Source organism: Nansenia antarctica (genome assembly GCF_963989245.1).
Source record: "Nansenia antarctica genome assembly, chromosome: 6".
NCBI lineage: Eukaryota > Metazoa > Chordata > Actinopteri > Argentiniformes > Microstomatidae > Nansenia > Nansenia antarctica.
This window is the reverse complement of record NC_137676.1, coordinates 56,483,910-56,495,270: the sequence shown is the minus strand read 5'-3', so window position 1 is coordinate 56,495,270 and position 11,361 is coordinate 56,483,910. Positions and strand designations below refer to the sequence as shown.

The window sequence follows — 11,361 nt, the reverse complement described above, 5'->3', positions numbered from 1 at the left end:
TGAATGTGTCTAGGTACAGGGTCTATAGGGTCTGAATGTGTCTAGGTACAGGGTCTATAGGGTCTGAATGTGTCTAGGTACAGGGTCTAGAACGTGACTAAATACAGGACCGGCCGCTGGCATAAACAGTCTATGCGGTTGCTTAGGACCACAACCGCTAGAGGGGGGCCACACTTTTGCCGTCGATTTAGTGCAAGCTACCCCCCGTCAATCAAAAACTGCGTTACCCCCATCGCCGAAAGACCGAGAGGAGAAACAAAGCTGTTAGTGTTGTGTTGTGTTAGTTAGTACATCACTGGCTAAATGTAAGGGAATGTGCAATATCTATTACTGTATGTAAGTATGTCGCTTCGTGATCGGTTGATTTGATTTGATATGACAAGTGCACGCTGTGTCTGTTAGGAATGTGCAGGAATCTATGTATGACGCACCCCCGAGAGGTTGTTACTGCACAGGGCACATGTTGTACCATGGATGTGAATCCACTCCCTTCAAGATACATTCAGAGTTATTCATCAAATATATATATAGATATATGTGTTACGTATACGTGAACATGGAACATTTACAACAACACTGTAACACTCTGGGCCTTATTGAAAGTGAGTTTTGTCCAACACTAGGTTTAATATGTGTGTGTGTGTGTGTGTGTGTGTGTGTGTGTGTGTGTTACAAATGTCAAGTTGATTTAGTTTTAAAGTGCATTTTCACCAAGGTCTCAACACACTATAGCCTTCACTGTATTCAAACCAAACACATTAACAAAATAACTAAAAGCATAATTACACAAGAATCTCGACATGGGAAAAAGGCAGTGGGAAGGCGGAGTTGCTAAGGGCAACCCGTATGCAGCTCTAAAAAGGTGGGTCTTGAGAATGTCTTAATTGTGGACAACAAGGGCAGGCAGATTTTTATACAGAAGTAGCGCTCGATAAGAAAAAGTGTGTGTGTGTGTGTGTGTGTGTGTGTGTCTGTCGAGAAGAAGGGCTGTGTGTGTGTGTGTGTGTGTGTGTGTGTGTGTTCAGAAGCAAAGCTCCTTCCTCCTAGACCCTATAAGAGAGGTCTTGAGGTATGTCTTAATTGTGGACAACAAGGGCAGGCAGATTTCTATACAGAAGTAGCGCTCGATCTCTCGTCTGTCTATCTATTTCTCTGTGTGTCCACATCTGTCTATCTGTGTGTGTTGGGTGGGTGTGGTGTGTATAATATTGACATGCTACATACTGCAATGCAGGTCAGAAAGAATGGTGAGGTTACAAATCAATGAATACCTCATCGCCGTTTTGTAAAGGAAAGCAACAGATTCAAAGGCACGTCTGTGGAATAACATTTTTAGTCAGAGGAGCCCTGTTACTTAGTAGACGCCTCCAAGGTGACACTCTTCTACGGCTTTGTGCTTCAACCTTAGTATATAGTAGTAGTGTCTGATGGATATTGTACTTGATTGATTCTTTGGTGGGGGGAGAAAGGACTTGAAAGATATGCAAATCGAGTCCTGTTCCAAATGTTAGCGTTTTGCCGAAGGGCATGGAGGCAGCGGGGTTGAGTGAAACTAATCTAGTGTGAATTGTTTGATGTGTCTTGAGGTTGATTGTGCGAGCTGTGAAGGTGGTGCTGACATGACCAGGAAAGAGGTTATACTCTCTCAGGGAAGAAGGGCTGTGTGTGTGTGTGTGTGTGTGTGTGTGTGTGTGTGTGTGTGTGTGGGTGTGTGTGTGTGTGTGCGTTCAGAAGCAAAGCTCCTTCCTCCTAGACACTAGGATTCAAAGAGAGGCAGTGTAAGAACGTAATATCGCCATGGTGTCCCCGGAATAGGTTCTAAGTGGACTTTTCACCGTTTTCATTATACCTTTTCATCCATTTGACTTATTAGGTTTATTGTCTACGAAGTAGGGGGTCGTTTCTGGACAGGGCAGGCCTCCAGCTATCAGAGAGGGCTCAAACTCAACTGAAACGAGTCTGGTGTATTAGTCAATCTAACGCCAGCCCTTGTTAAACCAGAGCAACCTCTTTCAGAGAACCATCTCCACTCTACTGCACCATAAAGACAAGCTATTGTGAAACCGTTGCTGAAGTCTGCATAGCAATATAATCTGCTGTGTGAACAAAGCGCTTGGTTTTAAAAGAGCAAACCGCGCCCAACAAGACGCACCTGTTGCCAGGCTTAAGCGTCCACCGTGAAAACGTTTGAAACAGTATCTACAACACATTTTTTTTTTTTTTTTTACCACAATTTCTATTTCAGTAGGTAAATGCATTAAGAAAAAAACACTCTCTCAGAAGACACGAGAGCATGCATGTGCTCATCTAACCCGCAGAGTTTCTCTCATGATGTTATAAATGAAGGCAATTCATATTATAGGGAATCGTTTCTGTTTGCCAAGTGATATTGCGCCAAATGCCCATGGTGGATAATACAGATTTTTGTAAAAGAAAAATGAAAGGCAGTGCACTGGTCGATTTAATAGCCTACACAGGATCGAGGTTCTCTAATCCCAACCCATTTGTTACCTAGTTTACAACCAGCAGCTAGGATCAATACAACTCCCTCTCTGTGTGCCAGTGGTGCGTCATTGACCGCGCGTACTGCCTGTGGCCAAAGCTGGGGGACTGTGCGCTCCACCCGCATTCAACAGGAGGAGATCAGAGAGATTCGATGCAGTTGGAAACTTCTAGTGGGTTTTTTACGCCACTCTATCGCCACTGAAGTGTGCCGTGAACGCTCAGATAGGTAACGGAATGCGTTGGCGCGGACGCGTAATTTCTTTTGTGGAGTGGAGAGGAGATTTCACCTGCTGCGTCCTTGCGCGAAAGCACTGAGTGAGACAGAAGTGAGAAACTACCTCATCCTCACTACTTATCCAAGAAAAAGACGACTGAAGTCAATACAACATATTCCACGGCGAGAAGCGTAGGGGAAATAACAGAATGGCCGCGCCGCAGAACGGATCTAACATAACGGGGAACTTAACCAACCAGTTCGTTCAACCTCCGTGGCGCGTCGCGCTGTGGTCGGTCGCCTACAGCTCCGTGCTGGCCGTGGCCGTGTTCGGGAACCTGATCGTCATCTGGATCATTCTGGCCCACAAGCGTATGCGCACAGTCACCAACTATTTCCTTCTGAACTTGGCGTTTTCGGACGCATCGATGGCCGCGTTCAATACTTTGATTAACTTTATTTACGCCACCCACGGAGAATGGTACTTCGGAGAGGCTTATTGCAAGTTTCACAACTTCTTCCCGGTGACGTCCGTGTTCGCCAGCATATATTCCATGACTGCAATTGCCGTTGACAGGTACTCGTTAAACATTTGAAATGTTCTCGTATATATCTCGCTGATTGTGATGATGATGAGGATGAGGATGAGGATGAGGATGATATCTGCATTATTGTATTACCTACGTCTCATGGACGTTTTTAAAGACATTTGTAATTCGGCAAAATGAGTAGGAATGAATGACCTTACAGTATGAATATGATAAGTTTGTAGTGGACCTCCCAACCCCCACCTCTAATTTCACCTCCTGTCCCCAGAAATGAAACATGATTGTGTAGCCTACTGTATCAAACACCACTGGTGAACATGGTAGGTCTGCTTTGTGAGTGTGAGTGAGCGAGTGTGTGTGTGTGAGTGAGTGAGTGAACGTGTGCGTGTGCGCGCACGTATGCTCTAGCTAGCACCTGCCTGTATAAGGGTGCTCGTGTGTGTGTATGTGTGTGCGCGCGTGCGCGTGTGTGTGTGGGGTTGCTTCAAAGCACCGCATAGGCACACTCCAAAAATTACAGAGAAAAAAATTGAACTGTGCCGTTGCATCTTTCACGTTATTCTTTGATCTGAGGAGCTACATATTCCGTTCCAACTTTTGATTGATTGATTGAAAACTTTATTAGAAGATTTGCAGAAGTAGGTACATGAAAGACAGTACATATTACATACAAGGTCAACTAACAGGATAAAAACCCAAGAAAGCCACTGGCTTATTTCAATTGGGGTCCTTGATTCTCAATTCATCGAATTGGCCTACAGCTCAATTCATCGTTATGGCCTACTTAACTTACCTTGGCAGCCATAAGGGCCGTGAAATGTCCACAAGACTAACATCCACCCCATTTCATTTAACAAATGTCTGTGTGATTCAGTGATGTTCACGCCTGACAGTGCCAGTGGACAGTGGACCATTCTACCATCAGTAGTCTCCACAGGTTGGCCATTCTGCGTATAGGGCCAGAGGCGTTGTTAGGCTCTTGAAACATCAGGGGCTTAGGGGGGCGGGTGGGGGGCTTGCGCTAAATCGATGGCGATGCGGTAGATGGCAACTTTCTATTTCTTTTCTTTCCCCTCCCCCCCCAGGATCAGGAGATCCGGGGCTATTCAGAAAACATGTGGGGTTCGAGCCCCGGCCGCCCAGGGCTAACGGCGCCTCTGTATAGGGCTATCACCATATGAGAAATGAGAAACTAAAATACTTCCTTCTCAAGGAAAGCCATAAAACATATCATCGGAAAACGCCCAACCGAGACAACATAGTTTGGGTGGAACTAATTAAAGTCATTTGACAAATTGGGGCACGCCTGCCCTATTATTGCTTATTTTCAGGCTGTTATTACTTATTTACAGGCTCTCCAGGGGGTGTCACCGGGGGAGCCCGCGCACATCCATCCCAGTGATGGAACCCCCTTGTAGGGACATCACGTTATTGTGAATCCAATTCACATTACTGCACCAGAGAGACGCTCCACCACCCCTGAGTATTTATATTAAATGTGTTATTTTCAGACCTCCGTTCAAATAACATATGACATTTTTCAAATACGTTGAGGATTTGGTCGAGCCTGACTGAAGTGCCATTTAATTAGATTTGATTTATTAAATCTAGCATCAGCTACTCTTCCTGGGTTACACACAGAACATATCCAAGAAATCATCATAAAAACATATGACAAAGAAGAATGTCATCAACATACTTAACAACAAATAGCAAAAAAATAATAATAAATAAAATAGTCAGCAATGCTCATTGCTCACGGCTGATGGGCGGGGTTTGCATATTTGGGACTATCCGATTGGTTCCATTGTGAACTCAATGGGTGTTTGTGAGTGTCAGTGACTGAGTGAGAGTGTGCGTGTGTGTGCGTGTGTGTGTGTGTGTGTGTGTGTGTGTGTGTGTGTGTGTGAGTGAAAAAGAGAGCAGACTTCAGATGCTCTTCATCTGAACTCAATCAAGCCCAACAAAGTATTTGAAATTATTTCAAATACTATTTGAAACCAGGTCTGCTTATCGCATCGCCTCTATAACATAAGCAGGTACATGTGGACCTGTTGACTCTAGGAAGAGTCGCTGTCGAGGCATACTCAGCGATGTGGCAAATTGGATGGAATCAAAGATGTTTCAGATTCAAACCGAGCAAGACGGTTCACTCATAAACGATTCCGTAGGCCTGGTGCATGCACGTCAGTGATAACTGAGACACAAAAAGGCTGAGGAGTGTCTTGCTTCATGCTACTGTAGCTCTCTCTGCTGAGGTTGCAAATATACCATTCTAGGATGTACATTGATGTAGTCTAGAGGGGGGGAGGGAGGGAGGGGGCAAAGAGAAATGGCACAGTCTCTTCTCTTCTTTTCATTCACTGATAGCCATCTGCACAGACACTGAAGTTATGCTGAAATACAGTAGATCAGCTGTTCCCAAACTTGTGTCAAGACATGACCAGATTGGACAGAGAGGGGCAACCCCCCCTCCCCCCTCACCTGTGAGTAAAATGTTATTTAGAAAAGGTGTGTTTGGTCTAATGAGATTCATCAGTTCACGTTACATCATGTACCGTACAGTCAGCATTCAAAGCTAACATTTGATGCAAAGTAGTAGAGACACAAGTTCTGTAATGTATCTTCAACACAACCAGTACATACAGTATACCTGGGCCATCCAGTAATGAGATCACATGATGAAGAACGTTCATTGGAGAGCCTCGCGTTGGTTCAAATGCAGCGCTTTCTAAAACCAAAACGCTATGCTGCTACATGGTGACCATGTCTCACTGAAGAGCATCTGAAGTCTGCTCTCTTTTTCTCTTTTTCACTCACACACACACACACACACACACGCACACGCACACACTCACTCAGTCACTGACACTCACAAACACCCACACCCCTAGAACTTCGCCTCCTGTAGTGTCATCTATTGAGATGATCGAATGGGGCCTTAAACTGACTCCATATTGATTTATACCCCATCTTAACATCTTGCTCTGCGTTTGTGCCTGTCAATCTACAAAGCAATCTATAATAACATGACTGTAATTACACGGTCTGTGTGCATACGTACGCGTGTGTGTGTGTGTGAGTGAGCTGAATATAGATGTGCCATGCAGTTGTGTGACAATGCTAGAGCCCTGTGAGATACTGCGTCCTTCTGGACTCTGTGACAACAAAGAGAACGTCCTTAAGGCGATTCTGCTCACCACGACCTTCCTAGAGCAGAGGCAAGCCAGCTTCTTGTTTTGTTTTTTTGTCCGTAGTGTCCCTTCGATTTCGTCAGCCAGAGTACGGAGAAAGGGAAGGAGGATAATTGACCTACATAGATGGAACCTTACGGTCCTACGCGCTTGAACCCAAGTGCACTTGGGAACCTCACGACATCTTGAAATGGTACAGGGTCACCATTCGTCATGACCGTCGTCCATGGTGAATGTGCCATTGGCTATTCTGGTGCTGTGACCTTATTATGTTTCCTGAAAAATTCCTGAAATATCTTTCCATTGTGATGCATGGAATGGAGTGAGGAATCCACCCTTCCTCATAACATTCCCTGCGTTACAATGAGCCCGTCTTCCAATTTTAGCCTCCCCTGGTGTACAGCAAGCAACCTAGCGAAGTCTAGGTGGAACTGTATTACACACATCCGGATGGGAGGGAACAATGTTCTAGAATGAAAATGTCATTCCAGAAATAGAGGCGCTACCGTAGAACACATTTCCTGACGGTTTTCAGGCGCGCACGGCAACCACCTGCTCGAAGTCTCCGACACGTTTTCCCAGGTCGAAAGTGTTGACACACGTTTTAATAATAATAATAATAATAATAATAATAATAATAATAATGCATTTGATTTGTATTGCACTTTTCATTCAAAAGAATCTGAGTGCTAACATAGTAAAAAATTATTTAAAAAATCACAAGAATGAACACAGGTTCATCAGTCAAAGGCCTTTCTGAATCAAAAGGTTGTTTTTTTTAGGCCTGAGTCCAGGCTCTGTACTGCCCTTAGCTGGCTAAGAAGGCTGTTCCACAGGCGCGGTGCAGCCAAGCAGAAGGCTCGGTCGCCCATGGTGCGGAGCCTGGTTTTGCTGGTGTGACTGTTATTTATGGAGAGGAAGTGGATGAGAAGATTTTATTCATTGGCGGAGGTGTTCAAAGTTTGAACACATTCACACACACGCACCTCCGCCAATGAATAAAATCTTCTCATCCACTTCCTCTCTTCTTACAGAAAGGTTAAGGTTAGCTTTGAGCGCCATTGACGGACGAGCGAGCAAATGACCCGTTTGATCATTTGTGATTCGGGTGATTGCGAGTCGACGGTATTCCTTTCGGGAAGCTGAAGAAAGACTCATGCATTGTTTCCCCGCCCTACCTCTCCCTAAGACTTCAGTTGGCCATGTTCACTTCAGTGAACCCCCGTTGTTTCGAACCCAGGTCTCCTGCTTGCCATGTTCACTTCAGTCGGCAGGTGTGTTGGCTGTGTCCTGCTGCAGAGAAACCAAACCCAGTAATGGGATTTCTTCCGGTTATCTAGTGAAACACAATGGACCTGCAGAGAGGAGCAGCGTTGGCTCGCGCCGGCTCCTCTAATCACCCTGCTGGGCTTGTGACAAGGCTAATGGATGGCTGCTGTAAAGGTTCCAGTCACAAACTTTGTTTGTTTGAGAGAGAGAGAGAGAGAGAGAGAGGAGAGAGAGAGAGAGAGAGAGTGGGTTGGGGGGGGGGGGGGGGGGGGGGGGGCTTGTGTGCGTTGGAAGTGTTTGTGTGTCCATGCATGTATGTGCTCGGTCTGCGAGTGTATACTATTGGTATGTGTGTGTGTGTGTGTGTGTGTGTGTGTTTAGCACGGCATTTAGAGTGTTTGGTCCCAGATAACCTGGACTACTCGGCCACACAATTGATTGTGAACTGAACAAGCGAGTGACCTGAACTCTCTTCTGTCCTCTCCCAGCTAGGCCCAGAGTGCCACTCAGAATACAGGCCATTACCGATGGCATTGGGGACAGTGTCCTTTAGGGAATATCCATCATGGAGGCGGCAGAGGGGGGGCTTCTGAGGAGCATCAGAAAGAGGGTCCGTGGAGGGCAACCTACTCTTTTTGAGCTTCTCATTAAAAGGGATCAACAAGCTGTTGTTATCGCCGATGGTTACACAGCAGGAAGTAAATAAAAGGACCAATCAGGAGGATGCTGTATCCGCCGCCCCCAGCCCAAGTTTACCGTGGTGCTCAGAGTCATCTCATGCTAATATGGGGAGGGGGTCCGATGTGTAACTGGGTATCGTATGAATCCAAATCCTTTGATGATATGAATTAGTAGACATGGGCAAGAGCTCCTGGACGTGTTTGGAGTTGAAGCATAAGAAACAAAGCGAGATTTCTGGGATTTAATTGAATATATGAGGGATTCATGGGTGCACATTTCTTTTCCTCTCGGTTTATTGAATGGAACTGCCAACTGTTTGCTTTCATATTTATTCGTTTGAGTGTTTGTTTGCCTGAGTCTGCACTTGCCAGATGCACTTTTGGGACAATCCCATTGGTTCCCATCGCGCCAGGCAAACGGAATCAAGCACAGCTAATGCATGAAGCTAATTAAGAAGCTAATTAATGCTGTTAATGACATTTCTCAGGTCTGACCTCTTACAGGTGCCGCCGACTCCTCCTTATAAGCCTTTTAACCTTTTGACCCCATGACCCCTTTGACCCATGCAGGTACATGGCCATCATCCACCCCCTGAAACCGCGCCTGTCTGCCACGGCCACCAAGGTGGTGATCATGTGTATCTGGGCACTGGCCGTGGTGCTGGCCTTTCCTCTGTGCTACTACTCCACCGTCCGCAGGATGCCCCGCCGCACCCTCTGCCACGTGGCCTTCCCCCGCCCCGAAGACCACTTCATGTGAGGCTTTTCTTTTTGTGTTCTTCCTGTTAGCCTAGCTTAGCCTAATGTTACACATCGCCCTTAGCCTGGCCCTCAGGGCTGTCACCAACCACTTTCTATTTTCCTGTTAGCGTAGCTTAGCCTAGCTTAGCCTAATGTTACACATCGCCCTTAAGGCCGATTTAGAGTTCTGCGTCGAATTTACGTGCGTAGCTTACTTAAGTTCTATGATGCATTGAAATGACATTAAACTAAGATAATACGATGGTTATCATAATTTTTCAAATCTTTATTAATAAGTAATTACAGAAAAGGTGAATGACATTTCTGTCATGACTTCCGCATTTTGGGCGACGAGAGAGTCGGAATCTTGTCTGAATCATGTTCTACCAAGCGGACCAATCACAGAGCTTACGGTTACGTGCGCTCTGACGCGTGGTTAGATTTTTTGAGAGGAGCGCGTCAAGGCTACGCAAGGGCACGTGGGACTACGTAAGCTTACGCGTAGCCTACGGCGTCGACTTTACGCAGAAGCCTAAACCGGCCTTTAGCCTGGCCCTCAGGGCTGTCACCAACCACTTTCTATTTTCCTGTTAGCGTAAAGTTAGCGTAGCTTAGCCTAGCCTTACACTTCGCGTAGTAGCCCTTTAGTCTACATATGATGATGACACCCATTGTTTAGCTTTTTCCTCATTCCTTACGTCTGTTTTTCAGGGTATCCACGGTTAAAAGTTGATAAATCAATTTTGGGAAAATAAAGACCCTTAATAAGTATTAAAAAGTCTTATCACGATTTTATGAGGTCTTGAATTTTGTAGGTCTTTTTCTGAATTAGACTCTGTCCAAAGAGTTTGAGTCCTAAAAACTTTTAGTAAAAGTTCGTGAATTTATTACAGTGTTTCCTCCAGGATTTTAAAAATGAGTGGCGGGGGGGGGGGGGGGGGGGGGGGTGTGTGTGTGTGACTTTTCGCGTGCACGCGCATGAAACGCGCACTGGCGCTCAAAACAAAGACGTAATTTCACCAAAAACTAGAGGGTGGCAACATTTTTTTTTAAAATAGCGGTTAAGTCATTAAAGCCGAGCAGGTGATTTTATATAGAAGGTGATCAAATACAAAGATATCCTGAGGCTACAGCTGCAGAAGAACATGCGGAACGCACATACAGCACTGAACATGGGTTACCGTATAATATACATGTGACTGACAGATACGCCCAAGACACTGACACACACAGAAAGATCATCAGCTCATCGAATATTAAGTACACAAGAGATAATTAGCTCATCGAATATGAAGTACACAAGAGTAGAGTACACATGGAACCGGGAACGCGCATACAGCACTGAACAACATCCGTAGAATATAAACTTGTGACTGACAGTCACATACATACAAATACACACACACACACACAATGAAAGATTATCAGCTCATCAATACGAAGTAGGCCTACATGAGAGTACACGCACAAAACCGGCTAACGTTACTCACTAACTATTTACACAAGTAAAATCACAGTGTGACAGATTCGGTAAACAATCAACAGCAAGGTAATGCATCAGCTGAGTTAAAGAAAACCAATTCTTACCTTTGACGACACCGACATGATCCCTGTTTACCCGTACCTCCGCCGTTCTGTTCGTGATGATTTTAGAGGCAATAGATTATTTTTGCCCTGTAATTAGACCATGCGACCACACCTTGTGTCTCTTATTGTCCAAATGTTTTTCAGCATGTAAATCCGTTTCGACTCCCCTTCTTTTCCCCAGCCAATACTGTGTCGTTTATGACATTTACCAACGTTTATGCTATGAATAGTTTGAAGCTAGCGTTAGGTGCGAGGCTGCTCGGTTAACCAATTTGCGGGAAAAATTATTTGTTTCACAAAATAGCCTGATTTAGTTGACCGTGAACATCAGAGACTACATTACGAATGTTCATTTAAAATACTTGTATACTGAGCACTGGTATAAGAACATGAACCAGAGAACAGTAGTAAATGCAATAACCCACAGTCGTCGCTGATGATGTTGCATTTTCGATTAGGATATGGGATTAAAGGGACGGGCGAAGAGAGAGGGAGGAGAGTGATTTCCTGAAATCCAAATCCATTTTTAGGACTTTTATTCTGAAAGTTTTTTTTTTCAGACTTTTTTTTTTTTACTTCCTTTTTTTAGGACTTTTATTTAGAAACTTTTATTTATTTTTTAG

The 11,361-nt window shown here is 44.9% G+C and overlaps 1 protein-coding gene across 1 annotated transcript in view; it reads left to right on the top strand.

Moving 5' to 3' along the window:
• Positions 1–2,928: 2,928 nt before the first annotated feature.
• The window catches only part of tacr3a (tachykinin receptor 3a), a gene marked incomplete at both ends in the record, with an annotated part of 40,482 nt that continues 32,049 nt past the window's right edge, over positions 2,929–11,361 (top strand). Inside the window, 2 exons of the mRNA XM_080534657.1 lie at positions 2,929–3,296; positions 8,981–9,166. Coding sequence (XP_080390783.1) covers positions 2,929–3,296; positions 8,981–9,166 — 554 coding nt within the window. The remainder of the gene's footprint in view (positions 3,297–8,980; positions 9,167–11,361) is intronic.